This window comes from Salvelinus namaycush, chromosome 5 (genome assembly GCF_016432855.1).
Source record: "Salvelinus namaycush isolate Seneca chromosome 5, SaNama_1.0, whole genome shotgun sequence".
In the NCBI taxonomy this organism is placed as follows: Eukaryota; Metazoa; Chordata; class Actinopteri; order Salmoniformes; family Salmonidae; genus Salvelinus; species Salvelinus namaycush.
In genome coordinates, this window is record NC_052311.1 from 9,733,888 (window position 1) to 9,752,181 (window position 18,294).

General features: G+C 44.4%; 2 protein-coding genes across 3 annotated transcripts; both read left to right on the forward strand.

The window, feature by feature from the left end:
• Positions 1-6,972: 6,972 nt before the first annotated feature.
• pola2 (polymerase (DNA directed), alpha 2) lies at positions 6,973-13,276 on the forward strand. Its single transcript, XM_038992900.1, has 18 exons — positions 6,973-7,031; positions 7,255-7,396; positions 7,519-7,643; positions 7,730-7,821; positions 7,978-8,035; positions 8,234-8,343; positions 9,887-10,086; positions 10,282-10,370; positions 10,488-10,703; positions 10,854-10,923; positions 11,087-11,211; positions 11,328-11,366; positions 11,484-11,557; positions 11,695-11,803; positions 11,955-12,061; positions 12,190-12,246; positions 12,600-12,726; positions 12,843-13,276. The coding sequence occupies exons 2-18, from the start codon at positions 7,315-7,317 to the stop codon at positions 12,993-12,995; spliced, it is 1,833 nt and encodes a 610-aa protein (XP_038848828.1). The 5' UTR covers positions 6,973-7,031; positions 7,255-7,314; the 3' UTR covers positions 12,996-13,276.
• A 163-nt stretch (positions 13,277-13,439) lies between these two features.
• On the forward strand, positions 13,440-18,229 carry LOC120047933 (zinc finger protein ubi-d4-like). Of its 2 annotated transcripts, XM_038993556.1 has the most exons (10): positions 13,440-13,494; positions 14,099-14,259; positions 14,351-14,458; positions 14,594-14,787; positions 15,051-15,228; positions 15,301-15,435; positions 15,783-15,914; positions 16,237-16,349; positions 16,428-16,509; positions 17,011-18,229. In XM_038993556.1, exons 1-10 carry the CDS (start codon positions 13,463-13,465, stop codon positions 17,097-17,099), a joined length of 1,224 nt encoding a protein of 407 aa, XP_038849484.1. In that variant the 5' UTR covers positions 13,440-13,462; the 3' UTR covers positions 17,100-18,229. The 2 variants fall into 2 exon arrangements, with proteins under 2 accessions (XP_038849484.1, XP_038849483.1); XM_038993555.1 differs by having other exon boundaries at positions 16,237-16,509.
• The last annotated feature ends 65 nt before the right edge of the window (positions 18,230-18,294 follow it).

The following is an 18,294-nucleotide window of genomic DNA, read 5'->3' on the forward strand; positions in this document are numbered from 1 at the left end:
CACATACAATAGTCTGCTAATACCTTAGCTAGCTATTAACCACATGTTGAATTCAGAATTTTGATATCATCCTACAAAGTACAATTACAAGTGCATCTTAACAATACCATCCACTTATGAGTAACCTCTAAATATACATTCATGAACAAAACACTGTGTGTATGACTTTGTGCTTAAAATAATCAAACTTTTCTGAAGACGGCAGAAAAAGCGTGCCTACCTCTCATAGTGCATCAAAATGATTTGAGCACAAGCACGCAGGGCAAAACGTAAGTACACACTCCCCTACTCCCAGGATGCAGGCATGCATAATAACAAATCAACATGACATATTAATATATGAACCTGGTGAAATTCACATAGTACTTTAACAACTGTTACATATAGAGAGAAGAGGAGAGGGCCTAGAACCGAGCCCTGGTGGACACCAATAGTGTGAGTACGTGGTGCAGACACAAATCCTTTCCATGTCACCTAGTAGGAGCAGCCTGCCAGGTATGATGCAATCCAAGAGTGTGCAGTGCCTGAGACATCCAGTCCTGTAGAGCCTGACACCTCGATCACACCGACAGTGTCATTACATTTTGGTACACCAGAAACACATTCATGTTCAATGGAATGCTGCGTTTGCCTTGCAGCATTGCGTTGCAGAGGCAGTTACAGTGCGTTCTTTGTGGTACATAGGTTTGATTTATCGAACGTATGCGTCAAACTGTATGTGTAGACAGCTTGACAGAAATGGTAGCAGAAGGTGAATGTTGAACTTTTGTTGCACACATATCCAGATGATGCTGCATACCATTTTATACAATGACGCTGTAGGCTACAGCTATTGTATGCAGTAATCATGTGCCAGTGAACCTGAACTTGAGTCATACTGTTAGCACTGAGGTGGTTTGCCCTTGTAGGAAGTCCACTGTGTGCAGCTCACCCTGTGCTATCAGCTCAAACATAAATATCACTGGCATGTCTACCTCTGATAAACTTCCAAGTAAAACAACAAAAACAATCAAGAATCTCAGAAAACTTTTCAAAAATATGCCCAGATTAACATATGTAGCCTAAGAAACAATGTTCATGAAATCGATAACTTGCTAGTAACAGATAACATCCATATACTGAAATTCACTTAGATAATACCTTTAATTATACAGTGGTAGCAATTCGTTGTGCTTGGTCACACATGTACACATAGATTTTGGGTTATAGATGTGTGGTAGTAGAGTAGTGGCCTGAGGGCACACTCCATAATAAATACAAATACACACAATTAATGCTGTGATACGATCAGCATCTCCCTCACCAGTTTCCGCTGAATACATTTGTAGGCCTTTTTTCGCCGTGCGTGGTCACTCCTAGGGCGCGAAGCAGCGCGGAGCAGTGGTGCCACCCACAGAGGTATTCTACAGGGAGTAAAGGAGAGAAGCAGTTAAGGATGGAAAAGAGAGAGGAGTAATTAGACTACACAATACACATGGACAGACCATAGTTGCAAGAGTTGGCCTATATTGAAAGCAAATCACCCTTCGGTAGTATATCAAGTTTTACCCAAATGTCTGGCAGTGAGTCATGTAGGTGTCCATGGTTGTCACGGAGTAAGCGTGCATTTTCATATACTAATTTAAAAGCATGTTATTGTCCCTTGACCCTTTGATGACCCACACAAATGATAGGGCTGATTTTTAAAATGGATGAAACCACCCCTGAACACAATGTGTCATATACTGAATTAAACTATTCTTGTTTTAAATAAACTCGGGATTTGTCATTTGAAAATATTGCAGTTTGAGATAACCGGCTGCGGAACAGCAAGATGTGCCTTGCACGTGCCTCAAACCGAAGCGCATCCATTTGTGGCGCGAGATTTCAATCCGAAAGGATCAAAGGCGCGGTGCAAATGTTTTGAAGTCTGTCAAGCCGCATTCACCGAACCTCTTTGACACATTTGACCACACCTGTCTCATCTCTGCTAGGGACGGGAACTCTCAGTGAAGATGATGAAACATATACAACAGGTGAATTTTTTTAAATATAAAGATAAACCGAAATTGACAGCTTTCTCTTGTCTAGCTAGCTAGCTAGCCACAGTTTTCACTTCCATGCGGCTAGCTAGCTAGCTACCGCCACACAACCAACCTGTAGTACGGGAAGATGTGTTATTTTCTTCAGCTATCACAATGTGTCTTTGAGTTTACTTATCCCAAATAATAGTTTGTTTTGTGTTAGGTTTTACGATCACTGATGTTACTTGCCCGTTGGGGGAGAGAACGGCTAGAAAAGTCCTTAGTCGTAGATGGAGGGGGACTACTGGTCCTGTTGTGGGCCGCGCCCGGCCAGCCACCCAGCGGCCAGGTGGTCAACTGCACAGGTATGGACAGGTCTGAATTACCTAGAAACTTTTATAAATCATGAAAAAAACATGAGGTTAGACTAGCCGTGGGTCTAGCTAATGTGTTATTTGTACAGTTGCAGTTGCAGGACCCTGGTGCTCAGGAGTCACAGTGGAAGAAATCCAACAAGGTGGGTTCTGAACTACGAAGGGTAGGAATAATTTAGACACATGGTAGTACTTGTAGTACACAGAAGGTTGAGGTAAGTTGGTCCTGTTTTGTGTTGACTTAGGGTCACACACACACACACACACACACACACACACACACACACACACACACACACACAAACACAATCAACTCACAACTGTGCCCACAGCTTTGTGCATAGGCTCTTTAGTATATGTGCGAAGTCATGCCCTTTAATGTGTCTTGGCTTTCTGTCTTTTTCCCAACTGAGTTCCTGTGTTTATGTTCCTCTCTAATGGATTGTGTTAGAGTTCTGGCAGAGACTGGGCCCCTCTGCCTCCCCCTGCCCTGCCCCTGACCCAGAGGAACTGTGTGCCTTTACCGAAATCTACGGCCCTCTCCACTTCCTTCTGTCCTTCCAGGTGGGTGAACTACAGTACCCACCAGGCTTAGCCACACGTACACCCTGTTGGTCAGCAAGTCAGTTGACAATAGACAAGAGAGTATCTCCACAAAATAGTGTACTGCACAATTTTAATTTTAGCCACCACACAGAGCACAGTGGGCAAACTAAAGTAACTCAATGGAAAGGTGTAACACTTGAGTGGGGTATGTGTCCTTTATTCTCCAGATCAGTGAGGTGAAACTGGACAGGTGTAAGGTGTGGTCACACACAGAGGGCTTCTTGCACAAACTGAGCCTGACTAACGCAGGGGTGAAAATTCACCTCAAATTGAAATTGGAAGGAGAAACATACCAGAGAATTTTTAGGTATATTCTCATTCTATTATTACTGCCACTGAATATATTTCATGTGTGTGTATTGTGGAATAATATTATGTTATTCATGTGTTTTACTCTGGTTTTTCTTAGTGGGAAGGCAGAGAGACTCACCCTGAAGGACCAGACTGTGATCATGGACGTTGCTTCTTCTATCACGCAGTCAGCATTACTCCCATGTCTCTTGTCATCGTATAGGTTGGAGAAACAGTTGACCTCTTTTATTCACAGTACATCATATTGTAATTCTGTGCGTGTGGTGTGTGTGTCTGTGTGTTGGTCCTGCAGGCCTCCCATGTCAGTAGGAGCAGGCCTGTGGTGCCAGCGAGTCCACCCTGTATTAGGAGGTGGGTTACCTCTACTTATCCCACCTGAGGCCATGGAGAGAGGCCTGTATGGGGAGCTGCACCTCCTACCAGTCACTGTTCTCACCCCCTGTGTGTTGCAGTACCCTAACCTGGCAACCAGAGTCACACGCATACAGATATCCTTTATCTATCACACACACACACACACCTTCACTCTCATTCCTGTGTTATGTCTTGTGTGTTATATATTCATATCCCCTTGCCTTGGGGGCTAGTTGTTTAGATAAGGCTGTTTGAAAGATGTCTGAGTAGTGACAGTAGACCCTTATTCCTACTGAACCATCAGTCTTTAACCCCAGTGGTACGTGCTGCTGTACAGCCCCAGTAACCTTCCCCTACTGGGGCCCTCAGCCTTCCTACAGCAGCTGCCTGCCTGTCTGGCCCTGGAGGGGCTGGGTCTCTCTGGGCTTACCTGTACCCCAACACACTCCACCACCTCAGGTACTGCGATGAGCAAAATATTAAATAATATATCACATTTGATTTGTTTATCTAGTGATGATAATGTTATAACATAGAAACAATGTAAAACATGTCCTGATACACAGGTTAAATACCTACTCCTTGCAGTGAGGGATTGAGTCAGGTTTGGACAATTGTTTTGCTAATACTGTTCAGTATTTGTATTCACCAATGACTATATGGTGCATGAACTACATTTCCATAATTTAGCATTGAATAGGCGTGACTATGCAAAGATGTGTTCGGTGCATGTTGCCTATTATTATCATCAGCATGACCTAAATATTTAGAAATGACATCCAGTCCACTGAACACAGCTTGTTATGTATGCATTATTATGTTCAGACTAGGGCCTTGCTGACAAACTCATTTACTGTGTGATGACGCTAACAATCCATCTGCTAATTCCAAACAGCCATTCTTTCAACACTGTCTTACATTAACATTACTTTGCTACCACCTCTCAACAGATTCACTCTGCAGTGACACTGTGTACAGTATAGACAGAGCACAGTGTCAGGAAACTGAGCAAGAAGGGATCCCTGCTGTGGATCAGAACCTCTCTCTGTTCCTGTTCCTCCAGCACAGTGACCCCTTCCACTCCCAGCTCTCTGACTTCATGGGTGAGGAAATAACCTCAACAAACAAAAGCGCTGCTTTAAGTACCCTGACTGATGAAGCTGTGGTTCACTCAAGGAGAAAATTAGTCTATGTCTTACCACAGGCTTGTTTCACTCAGTGTCAACTCAATATGATTTAACAGACAGTTAAAGTTACAGCTCACTGTGCTCAGGAGGTAGAAAGCAGACCACAGTCAAACTCCTGTTTGTCTCTTAGTTTAAATGATTGGAGTGGAGTTTAAATTTAAAACCTAATGTTGCATTATAGTGTTCTGATGTTATAAGTAATCAAAAGAACAACACCGTTGAAGTGGCATATTTGTGATTACCCATAAACCACATGCATGACCTGTCAGCACCCTTTCTTTAGAAGACCAATTCAGTGACCTCATTGTTATTTTAATTGTGCATTCTGACATTCGAAGCAATTGTGGTTCACTCCAGGGTGACATTGAAATATCAATTTACATTGTCTCTCATCTCATCACAGTGGTTTGGCTGAAAGTTTCATGTCTTCCTGCAGCCAGCGAGGAGCTGTTAGAGCTCCACCTGGAGGATGTGTTGAGGTACAACAGGGAGGCGGTGACAGCAGCCCTGAACACACTGCTGCAGAGCATGCTGAAAGACCAGCAGCTGAGAGACAAGGCAAGTGCTCTGTACTTGGAGTCTATACACACTCACTCACTTACCTACGCAGGCACACACACACACACACACACACACATACACAAGGTAAAGCACTATGTACTCTGACTATACACATTGCACAAAATTCACTATCAGAGATTCTCTTCTAATCATTATATGTATGGCATTTCCCAAACCTATGTACATGTTTGGACGATTTTCTGTCTCTCTGCATGTCTCTCTGTCTGTCTGTCTCTCTTGCCTGTCTGTCTCTGTCTGGTTTTCTCTCTGTGTGTCTGTCAGTATCTGCTTACCTGTCTGTCTGTCTGTCTCTTTGTGTCGGCCTGCCTGCCTGCCTGTTGGTCTGCCTGTCTCTCGGTCGGTCTTCCTGTCTGTCGATCTGCCTGCCTGCCTGTCTGTTGGTCTGTCAGGCTCAGGAGAAGATGTGCTCTGCCCTGGGGGTGATGCTGAGATCTATAGGCTGTGTGGTGAGCAGCAGCACCAACATAGAGTTCAGAGCTGCCTGTCTGGACCGCATGATGGTAGCTACATAACTACTGCAATTACTGTACTGTGAAAGAGCCTAAACAATACATTTTGATCAATTTCACAGTATATGACTGGTGATGACTCAGTGTGTGTGTGTGTTTGTGTGTGTGTGTGTGTGTTTTAGGTGCAGGACACCTATGAGCTGTCAGCCTCTCTCCATGAGTCTCTACAGAGAGTCACAGCTGGTCGTGTAGTGCCTAGTGGCAGGTGTTACTGGGGACAGGTCAGTGGGATGTGAATCCAGGGTGTTGAGTCCAGTGTATTATACTAGGGCCCTGTGTTTTGCACAATCATGTGACATGGCAAGATTTTATCCTGTATTTTAAGCCTTATCCAGAAATTTGAATTACACCAAAAAATAAAGCAATTGTCTGAGGATGGTGCTGGACCATCTGACATACAAAGAAAAGGGGACAGTAAAGAAAAAGCTTTAAATAAAGGTTGAAATCCAGGCATGCCACTTATGATACAGTATTTGTGGAAGTCCACTAATAAATTATGCCATGTAAACAATGTATAATATGATATATTGTGTTATGATAAGTGGCCAAGTCTAACACTATGGTTGTGTTACTGCTTTGAAATGTTCTAGATTGTGCTGGACTTGAGTTCAGTATTATAAATACCCTTGTAGCCGTGGCTAGGGTATGTGAGCATATGATTTACTAGTCCTGTGTTTACCACTGTGTTCCTTAGGCGGACACACTCACCTGCAGCAGACCTTCCAAGAACTTTGCAAGTGGGAATGAAATCTGAACATGCTGTTTCGTGCTCTTGTATCATAACAGTCAATTCATTGTATTTGTTTTGTATTATATATTGTGATATTTATTAAGTGCGATATAAATATGTATGTTTCTATGATATGAATGTAAATTAAAACTGGAAGACACAGCGAGACATCATTTTTTTCTCTGTATTCGTGTATTTTATGGATTTAAACATTAAGCGTCACTATCAAAATAAACAGTAGATGGCAGTGCAGCTTGGCAAATACACCTAGCGCCTCGTTTTGTAGCTCTAGGGTTTGATCTGTGACGTCTAATCCGGCCGCCAACATCTGCGACGAAATTTCGCGGCAAAATCGATGAGAAGTGTACGGAAAGGTAATGGTAGTTTCCCGACTGCTATTGTTATTATTAATCAAGTTATTGTTGGTTGTCGTATAACTTGTTAGCTAGTCAACGTTTAGTTGGTTGTTCGCGTATTTGGGAATCATAATGATGTCTGAAGTGGTAGCAAGGCTGTGAAAATGGCTAGTTAGCAGGCTTTTTAACTATCACAACATTGTTCTTGGCAGCAGTTGGCTGATTTATCTTGTTTTTGTAGTTTTTTTTTTTTCTTATCAGATATTCCACACGTTAATTGGCTCAGTTAATTTGTAAAACAATGGCATTAGTAAATGCAGATCGAATCGAATCGGAGCTGAACATTTTCGACATTGTTTGTGGAGACGACATATTGGACAAGAGTAAGTGCAATTTTCTTCTTCCCTCGGTCTTATCCCATTAAGCTAACAAACAAACTTGCTTTGCTAATGTTTTGTTAGCCAAATAATCAGTGATCTTGGCATACTTTCTACTTATTTTCCAGTGTTGGAGCAGTGTCTGTGCAACAGGTTGCAGGGGGATGAGATAGTTCTGGAGTGGGTGGCTTTCAGCACCACCAAGGGAGGATTGAAACTCAGTTTGAACACACTGGATCAGTTTGAGCATGAGGTGGGAGAAAGACACATGACCCCTTTCTCACTCTCACACACTCACTTGGTGTTCATTGTTGCATGTCTGATCTTGGGCTGCTGCAGGTTCTAAACAAGAAATACAAGGCCAAGCCGGCCATCGCAAAGCGAGAGGAATCACACAACAGAACCAGGGATATCAACTCGCTGCATGACCTGTATCCTCTACAGTTTATACACACACAATCTCTATCTCAGTGTTAAATGTTTCGCTTAGGATTGCTGAAGAAATATTTCAGTGTGTGTTTATAAGTTAGACAGTTTGAACAATACAGGACTCTATCTGGTGCTGTCCCTTAACTTTGCCTTTCCAGAATCAAAGCAGAAGAAGAAGAGGAGAGTCTTCTGGACTCCTATTCCACCCCAGCTAAGGTATTTTACACATACACTCACTGGACAGTTTATTAAGTACATCCATCTAGTAACGGGTTGGACATCCCCTTCACCTCCAGTGGTGTGCCTAATAAACTGTCTGTTGAGTGCATGTCTCTGCAAATGTTACTTTCAGTGAGGTGTCTGTCTGTTGATATGTGTTGTACAAAGCATTACCTCTGCTCTGTGTATTTTTAGGTTTCTCAGAAGCGTGCCCTGACCACCCCAGAACACCCCCAGTCTAAGAGGAGTGCAGCTTTTATAGCCAGCCCTGGCCTGCTGCTGTGCTCAGCCAGCTTCTCCCCCAGGTACACCACACACAACTACATACACTATATATACAAAACTGTGGACATCCCTTCAAATTAGTGGATTCTGCTATATCAGCCACACCCGTTGCTGACAGGTGTAAAACAATCGAGCACACAGCCATGCAATCTCCATAGACAAACATTGGCAGTAGAATGCCCCCACTGAAGCTCTTACTTTCAAAGTGGCACTGTCATAGGATGCCACCTTTCCAACAAGTCCGTTCGTACAAATTTTGCCCTGCTAGGGTTGACCCTAGTCAACTGTAAGCGCTGTTATTGTGAAGTGGAAATGTCTAGGAGCAGCAACGGCTCAGCCGTGAAGTAGTAGGCACACAAGCTCACAGAACGGGACCTTGTGAGTGCTGAAGCGTGTGGCGCGTAAAAATGGTCTGTCCTCGGTTGCAACACTCACTACCGCGTTCCAAACTGCCTCTGGAAGCAACTTCAGCACAATAACTGTTCGTCTCGATATTCATAATTCAAAAGGCACTCGCACATCTGAGCTGTCTTTTTTGCAGGTGCATGGTAACAGTTGAATAAAATGAGAAAAAATAAGAAACCTGCACACTGCTCTTGATAGTATCACTGCTCTTTAATAAGCTTTACGTGAGGCGATACGTAAAGCTTATTAAAGAGCAGTGATACTATCAAGAGCAGTGTGCAGGTTTCTTATTTTTTCCTGTCTGGAAATTCCTGAAATGGGTTTCCATGGCTGAGCAGCCGCGCACAAGCCTAAGATCACTATGCGCAATGCCAAGCTTCAGCTGGAGTGGTGTAAAGCTCGCCACCATTGGACTCTGGAGCAGTGGAAACGCGCTCTCTGGAGTGATGAATCACGCTTCACCATCTGGCAGTCTGAAGGGTTTTGCGAATGCCAGGAGAATGCTGCCTGGCCCAATGCATAGTGCCAACTGTAAAGTTTAGTGGAGGAGGAATAATGGTCTGGGGCTGTTTTTCATGGTTCTGGCGCCGTCCCTTAGTTCCAGTGAGGAGAAATCTTAACGCTACAGCATACAATGACATTCTAAACGATTCTGTGCTTCCAACCTTGTGGCAACAGTTTGGGGAAGCCCTTTCCTGTTTCAGCATGACAATGCCCCCGTGCACAAAGAGGTCCATACAGAAATGGTTTGTTGAGGTCATTGTGGAAGAACTTGACTGGCCTGCACAGAGCCCTGACCTCAACCCCATCGAACACCTTTGGGAAGAATTGGAACGCCGACTGCGAGCCAGGCCTAATCGCCCAACATCAGTGCCCGACCTCACTAATGCTCTTGTGGCTGAATGGAAGCAAGCCCCCGCAGCAATGTTCCAACATCTAGTGGAAAGCCTTCCCAGAAGAGTGGAGGCTGTTATAGCAGTAAAGGGGGGACAAACTCCATATTATTGCCTGTGACTTTGGAATGAGATGTTTGACGAGCAGGTGTCCACATACTTTTGGTCATGTAGTGTACATGGATACACCGCTACAATCATCTGTGAATACACACACACACTCACCCTTGCCTTATCCCCAAATGTGTCCTCCTCCTCTCTGCAGTGCGACCCCTTCTCAGAAGTACAGTCAGCGTGGAGGTCGGGGGGAGGTGGTGTCTACATTTGGGGCCATCCAGGGCACACGTTGGGCGGGGAGGAAAGGGCAGATGAATGGGGTTCAGCTGGAGCTCCTAGAGGGATCAGAGGACTCTCTGATTAACAACTACAAGTACATGTTCCAAAGGCTGAGGGACGTCCGCAACGGTAGGCAACCAAACTACAACTGCGATAGTTATTTTAAACATCTTTATTGGATTATAGTAGGATTGTGATTACACAACTACTTCCTTATTCCTCATCCTTCATTCATCTTGACTGTTAGATCAGTAGTGTTGTTGTTGGACTTTCTATTTAATTTTTTTATGTGCCGACGTGAATGTTGTCTTTTGTCTTTGCCAGTGTTGACCGAGAAGATTGAGGAGCTGGGAGAGGAACTGAGGACAAACTTCAACATAGAAGAGTTCTCCCCTGTGTCTCTTCCTGCTCAGGTACTTACAGGCAGCTCACTGCCTACCATTCACTCTCACACAGTATGTTCCCCCTGTTACTTTCACTGCTGTGTGTGGGGATGTGTGTTAATTTCTCTTCTCTCTCTCTGTCTGTAGGACAGTGTGACTGTACTGGGACAGGTGTGCTGTGACAGTAATGGGAAGCTTAACTCTCAATCAGTGCTGTTGGAGGCAGGGCCTGATCAGGGTGGGCGGCAGGTGCCAGTAGACCTGTCTGAACTCAGAGAATACTCACTCTTCCCTGGACAGGTGGTCGTCATGGAGGGGATGAATACCTCAGGGAGGAAGTTTGTGGCATCTAAACTCTTTGAGGTCAGTGGGATTCTTCTAAAACACCTTTGTTTAATTTCCTGGATCCTGATCAAGCCCATTCCAGGACTAAAAGCTCTGTTGGAGATTCTCAAGCTGACCACTATGACTTCTAAGTTCTTGTTTAATTGTTTGATATTTTCAATCTCTTAGGGTGTCCCTCTCCCATTCTACTCTACTCCCATCAAACAGGAAATGGACATGGACATGGACATTCCTGATGGTAAGGAAGGGAACTGAGTATGCACCACACACACTTAAACACCCTAACGTCCCTGCTCTAACACAGTATCAGAGCAGCTGATTGTAGTGGTGGCCTGTGGCCCCTACACCCCCTCTGACAGCTCTCTTAGACCCCCCTCCCTAACGTCCCTGCTGTCCCACAGTTCCAGAGCAGCTGATGGTGATGGTGGCTTGTGGTCCCTACACCCCCTCTGATGGCCTGACCTTTGACCCCCTGGTGGACCTCATCAACGTCATCGCCAGGGACCGCCCTGACGTTTGCATACTGGTCAGTAGAATTGACATGTTTTCACGAGGTCACACTCACTCACTCATTGACACACTTTTTTGCTCTTTGGCTGAAGTTTGTATGTTTGTCCCTCACATCTCCTCTCTAACCCACAGCTGGGACCCTTTGTGGACTCCAAACATGAGCAGATAGAGGTACCTTTTCATTCTCTCTGTCTTGGCTACTGACTCAAGTTATTTTTCAATATCTAGGATGTTGACTTGCATTTTATATCAGAAGTTGATTGTTTTTTCTTTCTTTGTGTGTGACAGAAATCTCTGGTGACGGAAACGTTTGATGCCATCTTCTCCAGATGTGTGGGAAGCATTGTGGAAGGCACCAAAGGGTAAATATGACTATATATTTACCTATTTACTACACTGTTACTACACCCACACTGCTTCATTTGACCCTCTTCATACCAACCGCATTAGCTCAAACTCTTCCCTTGCTGTTGTAAACACAGTTCTGCTTCCTCCTCAGAGTTGGATGTCGGTTGGTATTTGTTCCCTCCCAGAGAGATGTCCACCATCACTTCATTTACCCACAACCCCCTTTCATCCTGCCGGACCTCAGCAAGGATGACGCAAAGGTGAAATGGCCCACGTGATGTCATTCAGAACTGAGACACCTGCTGTCACTCAGAAAATAGAATGTTTTATCATACAAAAAGTATTCGGTCATAGAAAAACAGCATGCTTTACTTCAACGTTACATTTGTTTTTTTTCCATTGGCTCTTCAGCGTGTGACCCTGGTGCCTGACCCCTGCACCCTGCTCATCGATGGCGTGACCTTTGGCCTGACCTCTACAGACATCCTTTTCCACATGGGAGCAGAGGAAATCAGCTGGTGAGTGCATGTGTGTTCGGTTCCAAACCTCTACATTGTATCTCGTTGGTGTTCACAGATGTATGTTGCTTAACATGACTGATCCTTCGATCAAAGTGTTTATGAGGTGATACTGTTCTGTGTTTCAGTGCCTCTGGCTCGGACAGATTCTCACGCATCTTGAAGCATATGCTGACCCAGAGAAAGTGAGTGAGCGCAGGGACAGAGGGGTCTAAGGGATTGATTGATTTAATAATTTTTTTACAATTTAAGAATACAATACAACCACAAATGTGGATACAATGCATAACATGTTTTGTCTAGGATAACACAAATAACTTATTTCCATTGTGTTCAAAAAGATCAAACATGTTACACATTAGGAGATAAAGCTGAATTGTAGGTAACATCACATGTGTGTTTAGCTTAAAGGGCATAGATTCCACACACTACTATCCTGTGTCCACACGGTAATTATTTCACTTTCTGGCTATTGTTCTTGGACTCGTTTGAGGGCAAGAATAATTAATTTCTTCCCTGTTCTGTGTGCAATATATAGCTACTACCCCTTGTACCCGCCTGTGGAGGAGGTGAACATGGACTATGAGAAGTTCCAGGGTTACGGCCAGATGCCCCTCAGTCCCGATGTGCTCATCGTCCCCTCCGAGCTACGCTTCTTCATCAAGGTGAACAACATAGCTGGTTCACACAGTGGAAACGCTCTCTCTCTTTCCATCTTTCTCGCTCTCTCTCACACACATATTTACTATGAAGCTTAAAAAAAACTTCTTTTTTTTCACAGGATGTGATTGGCTGCGTGTGTGTCAATCCTGGACGCCTGACCAAGGGCCAGGTGGGAGGGACTTACGGCAGGCTGCTCATCCAGAGGAGCGCCCCATCGATAGATGGGAAGAGAGTCAGTCCCTGTGTGGCCGGCCAAGTGGTCAAGATCTAATCTGATTGAAGACTGACTGAAGATTGATTTCTGTCCCTATCTCTCTCATCTTCTTCATATTACAAAAGTATCTATTCTACAACGACTATTAATGTAGCTAGCTGCTTACTGTAATTTAATTTGATAATTTGCTCAGTCCTGTATGTTTGGTATTCTACTGAATCACTCCTTATTTTACAGTGGAGTTTTCCAAAGACATGATGATATTGGGCACTTCAATGATTATCAGTCATCCATTCTGATTCTCACACTATTCTTGTCAATAAATAATTATTTCTCAATCTGCTTATTGTTGTATTTATTTTCAGTTGCCATTGTTCAACCAATGATTTTTCCACTGCAATTTGTTCTTTTTTACATGAGAATGCTCAAAAGGGGCCCTTCTATTTTGATAAGGTGAAAACGTATCTTGAACCCAGCTACACGCGCAGGCGCAGAGGACATTTTGACAACTGCACTGAGCAAACATGGCGGCGGCCGTAGATAGTGTTGTGAAAGTGTAAGTTGTACTTTATTTTTTAAACGAGTAGGTGCATTTTACACGTTAAGAGATTTATGTCCCGACGTAGGAGTTTACAATGTACTGGAAACTATGTAGAACATGACTATTTGCCCAATCTTGACAGCAAAGCGTTGGCTACATGTAGCTAGCCAACTAGCTATGGCTATTGTTTCTCTTGCTAACCAGCTAGCAAGTTTAGCTAGCTTATGTTAGACAGCGTTTCAATTGAAAACGATTGTCATTTTAACTTATTGTAGCTGGTTGGATTAGAAGACGGAAGTTCATAAACGGTCTACAAAGATTATGGTGTAAATATAAATTGCACCTAATGTTAACTACGTAGCTGGCTTTATAGATAGGCCCATCTTTCACTGAGACCAGCGTAGCTAGCTTGCCAACCATTGAAGCGCAGCCTGTCTGCGGTTCTTCATTGTCTACCTGCCGTCTCTGTATTGTTCGCTATAGTAGCCAAGTGTTATCCTGTAATATTACAGTGAATGGGGGGGTCCTGTACAACTATACAGGATTATTCGTTTTGAAATGGTTAGAATAAAGACTATGATAATTTCTAGTCTAGCATGAGTGTGTTTTCTTGTTTCAGGCTCGGGGAGCAGTACTATAAGGATGCTATGGAACAGTGCCACAGCTACAATGCTCGTCTGTGTGCGGAGAGGAGCATCCTTATGCCTTTCATCGACTCTCAGACGGGTGTTGCTCAAAGCAACTGCTACATCTGGATGGAGAAGAGACACCGGAGTGCAGGTCTGTAGCAAAGACGTGCGCACACACATTCACTCCCGCAAAAGCACACTTTAATGATAAACATTTATTAATCTATATATGTTTTGTTCAGGCATGGCTCCTGGGCAGCTGTATAGCTATCCGTCTCGACGCTGGAGGAAGAGACGGCGGTCCCACCCTCCTGAGGACCCCCGTTTGGCCTTCCCACCTATCAAATCAGGTACAATTCCTCATCCTATGGGTTTTTATTATTTGTTCTGTATATGTCAGAGGGCGTAGTGCTGCCTGTTAGTCTTCTGCCTCAGTTTTGAATAAACCTCTCGGTCTCTCTCTCTCTCTCTCTGTGTGTGTGTAGCGGAGCTGGAGCTGGGTCTGAAACGGGATGTTGTGGGAACGGTGGACGGCAGCAGCCTGGAGGCCCTGCTGAAGGGGGAGCCACTGGAGAGGAGGGGCCCGCCAGATCCCCGTGCCCCGGAGGAGAACCCAGCCACACCTGAACCCGTGGCCGCCACAGTCTCCAGCCACACCTCCTCTGGACGCATCCGTAAGGTTAGATGGGACCTCTGTTTTTTTTTTTATATAAGCACATTTTACAAACATTTACATTTACATTTAAGTCATTTAGCAGACGCTCTTATCCAGAGCGACTTACAAATTGGTGCATTCACCTTATGATATCCAGTGGAACAACCACTTTACAATAGTGCATCTAACAAACGAGGCTCTAGATTCCTAATACCCTTTACAAAAAGGTTTGTGTTGCTCCCAATGCTCTGTCAGTGCACCTGTCTTATCTTGAACTCTGCTTTCAGAGGGTGCTGGACCACGATGACTACCTGGATGATCTGGATGATGAGGACTTTGAGGATGAGACCCCGAAGAGACGAGGGAAGGGCAAGTCCAAGGGTCGTGGAGTGGGAAATGGAAAGAAGAAAATGGAGGCAGCCGCTGCAGCCTTGGAGGAGCAGGACAAACCATACGCCTGTGACAGTGAGTATACATTTATTTAATCTAAATTCTGTTGTGTGATGACTTACTCCATAATGCTGTGTGTGTTTGCAGTCTGTGGGAAGCGCTATAAGAACCGTCCGGGCCTGAGCTACCACTACACACACTCCCATCTGGCGGAAGAAGAGGGGGAGGACAGAGAGGAGATAGAGTCCCCTCCCCCCCGGCGCCAGCCTGAGGAGCACAAGAGTGAGTCACTGTCTGGAATGATAGCAGCTAGAATCATGAGTCACAGTCTACTATAGAGCTGGTCACATTTCTATTATAGATCTAGAATCACTCCTGCTTATCTCATGATACCAGACCTGAGTCAAATGCATGTCTTAACAGTTTACTACTTCATTTACTACAATGGAATCAATAGAATAGTCCCAAAAGTGCATACCCAAAGCTAAATGAAGCACACCTCAAGAGCGAGTCAAACTATTACAAAGTTAGTCTCTCTACTGTAGTTTCAGTGGGATGTTGGTGTTCTAGGGCAGGTTGAGTGTATTGTCTTTCATTCTCATTGTTCTCCGTTTCCTCTCTTATCCCAGCTCCTAAGAAAGGCCCTAACGGTCTGGCCCTGCCCAACGACTATTGCGACTTCTGTCTGGGAGACTCCGCCCACAACCAGAAGACTGGCCAGTCAGAGGAGCTGGTGTCCTGCTCAGACTGCGGACGCTCAGGTAGGAACCTCCCACCAATGTCCCACATTTCCATTAAAGGGATATTTCAGGCAAAATCTATATTTGGGTGGAATTACCCTTACCTTAAGTTGTCTGAAGACCCATGGTGACAGAATCCACAATAATCTATTATTTATTTCTGCCACAGCCAGGAGTTGGCATCTTCAAAATGCATTAATGTAAACAGCTGAACTGATGTTAGCAGTGCTGCACTATAACGCCTTAGTCTGCCTCTGTTTCAGTGTTCTGTGGATGTATTTCAACCTTTATTTACCCAGGTTGGTAAGTCATTGAGAACAGACCTGTGACTGTCTCCCTTCAGGTCACCCGTCCTGCCTGCAGTTCACAGATGTGATGATGGCAGCTGTGAAGACGTACCGCTGGCAGTGTATCGAGTGCAAGTGCTGCAACGTCTGTGGTACCTCAGAGAACGACGTGAGTCCTGCTCCACCTCTGCCTTTTCATACTTCTCCTTTTCTTTGTCTCCTCACACACACTGTTTCTGTCTGTCAGGACCAGCTGCTGTTCTGTGATGACTGTGATCGAGGATACCACATGTACTGCCTCAAGCCTCCTATGACTGAGCCCCCAGAAGGTATGTCAGTCTAACCACAACACATGTACTGCCTCAAGCCTCCTATGACTGAGCCCCCAGAAGGTATGTCAGTCTAACCACAACACATGTACTGCCTCAACCCTCCTATGACTGAGCCCCCAGAAGGTATGTCAGTCTAACCACAACACATGTACTGCCTCAAGCCTCCTATGACTGAGCCCCCAGAAGGTATGTCAGTTTAACCACAACACATGTACTGCCTCAAGCCTCCTATGACTGAGCCCCCAGAAGGTATGTCAGTTTAACAACAACACATGTACTGCCTCAACCCTCCTATGACTGAGCCCCCAGAAGGTATGTCAGTCTAACCACAACACATGTACTGCCTCAAGCCTCCTATGACTGAGCCGCCTATGACTGAGCCGCCAGAAGGTATGTCAGTTTAACAACTCCTCTTTGACTTCAATGAAGCCCACATTTACTATGATGATGTTGTACTGGTGAGTTTGCCTGTATTAATCACTCTCTGTCTGTTTCCAGGGAGTTGGAGTTGTCACCTTTGCCTGGCGCTGCTGAAGGACAAGGCATCTATATACAAGCAGCAGAGCCCCACCACAGAGGATGAATAGCGGTTAGTTATCAGTGTCTTTGGGGCCACCCCAGAGTAACCCACCCTGTCCTCAGCCAGGGAACCCCACCTTATACAACGACAGTAGCCCTCACACCCAGGTCCACACCCCCTCAATGACCAGGAGGTAGGGTCTGGTTCGGGACTGGAGAGGAGGGAGTCCACTCACCACCACCCTGTTGGCAAGCCCCACCCCCTGCTGTCTTTCCTTCTATCATGGCTGTTAACTCACCTGGACTGTTACACACTCTGCAGAGACCACATTAGAAAAAAAGGATTCTCACGCTAACTATTCCCCAACTCAACCCCCCCCCCCCCCCCCTCTCCTTTATATGGTGTGGACTGCTAAGACAGGCAGTGTGCTTAATTTCTTGCCAAATTATCTATTTTTACTTCTTAAATGTGTATGGATTTAAGGATTTCAAAATATGATCACATTGAGGGATATTAATAGTGGACTTTTGTCTGTGTACTTCTTTTGGATGTTTTAAAAACATTTATCTCAAAGGTTCTGCAACGACAAAACATTTTAAGAAACCTCTGGTGCCAAGGTCCGTATGTTGTCCCAAATGACACCCTATTCGCTTTACTGTGCACTTCTTTTGACCAGGGTCCAATAGGGTGCCTTTTGGGAGGCAACTATAGTCATTCTATTGTGACTGAATCACATCTTACTGCCGGTCTGATTTTAAACCTAACATTATTGAACATTTGTCAGCTATCATCTTTATGGTTTATGTAGCTGTTCATATCTGTGCCACAATGAGCGAGGCACATTGCATGCAGACTTGCACCTGTACTTGAGTACGACTGCACACACTCACACAATTCTTTACTTTATTTTTTTTACATTTTATATAATCACTTGATATTCCATGGAGCAGGGGATTTTTTTTCTAGTTGAATTTTGTAAAGTACCGGTATATATTAACGTCAATGGGGGGGGGGGCATATTACTCAATTCCAGTACTGTATGACTTTTTCTATTTGTTTTTAGTGACATTGATTTATCTTCTTTTGTGATGTTAATGATCTCCATAGAGTATTTGTTATGGTAAATAATGTATTTTTATTTACTTTTTTTGTATTGAAACTGCTTTTGCCCTATTAAAATGTCCATGTATCTGCTAACAGTTTCTTAGGGAAGCGGACATATAGGAAATTCTCAAGCTTCTGTTCATACAAGAGCAATAGGC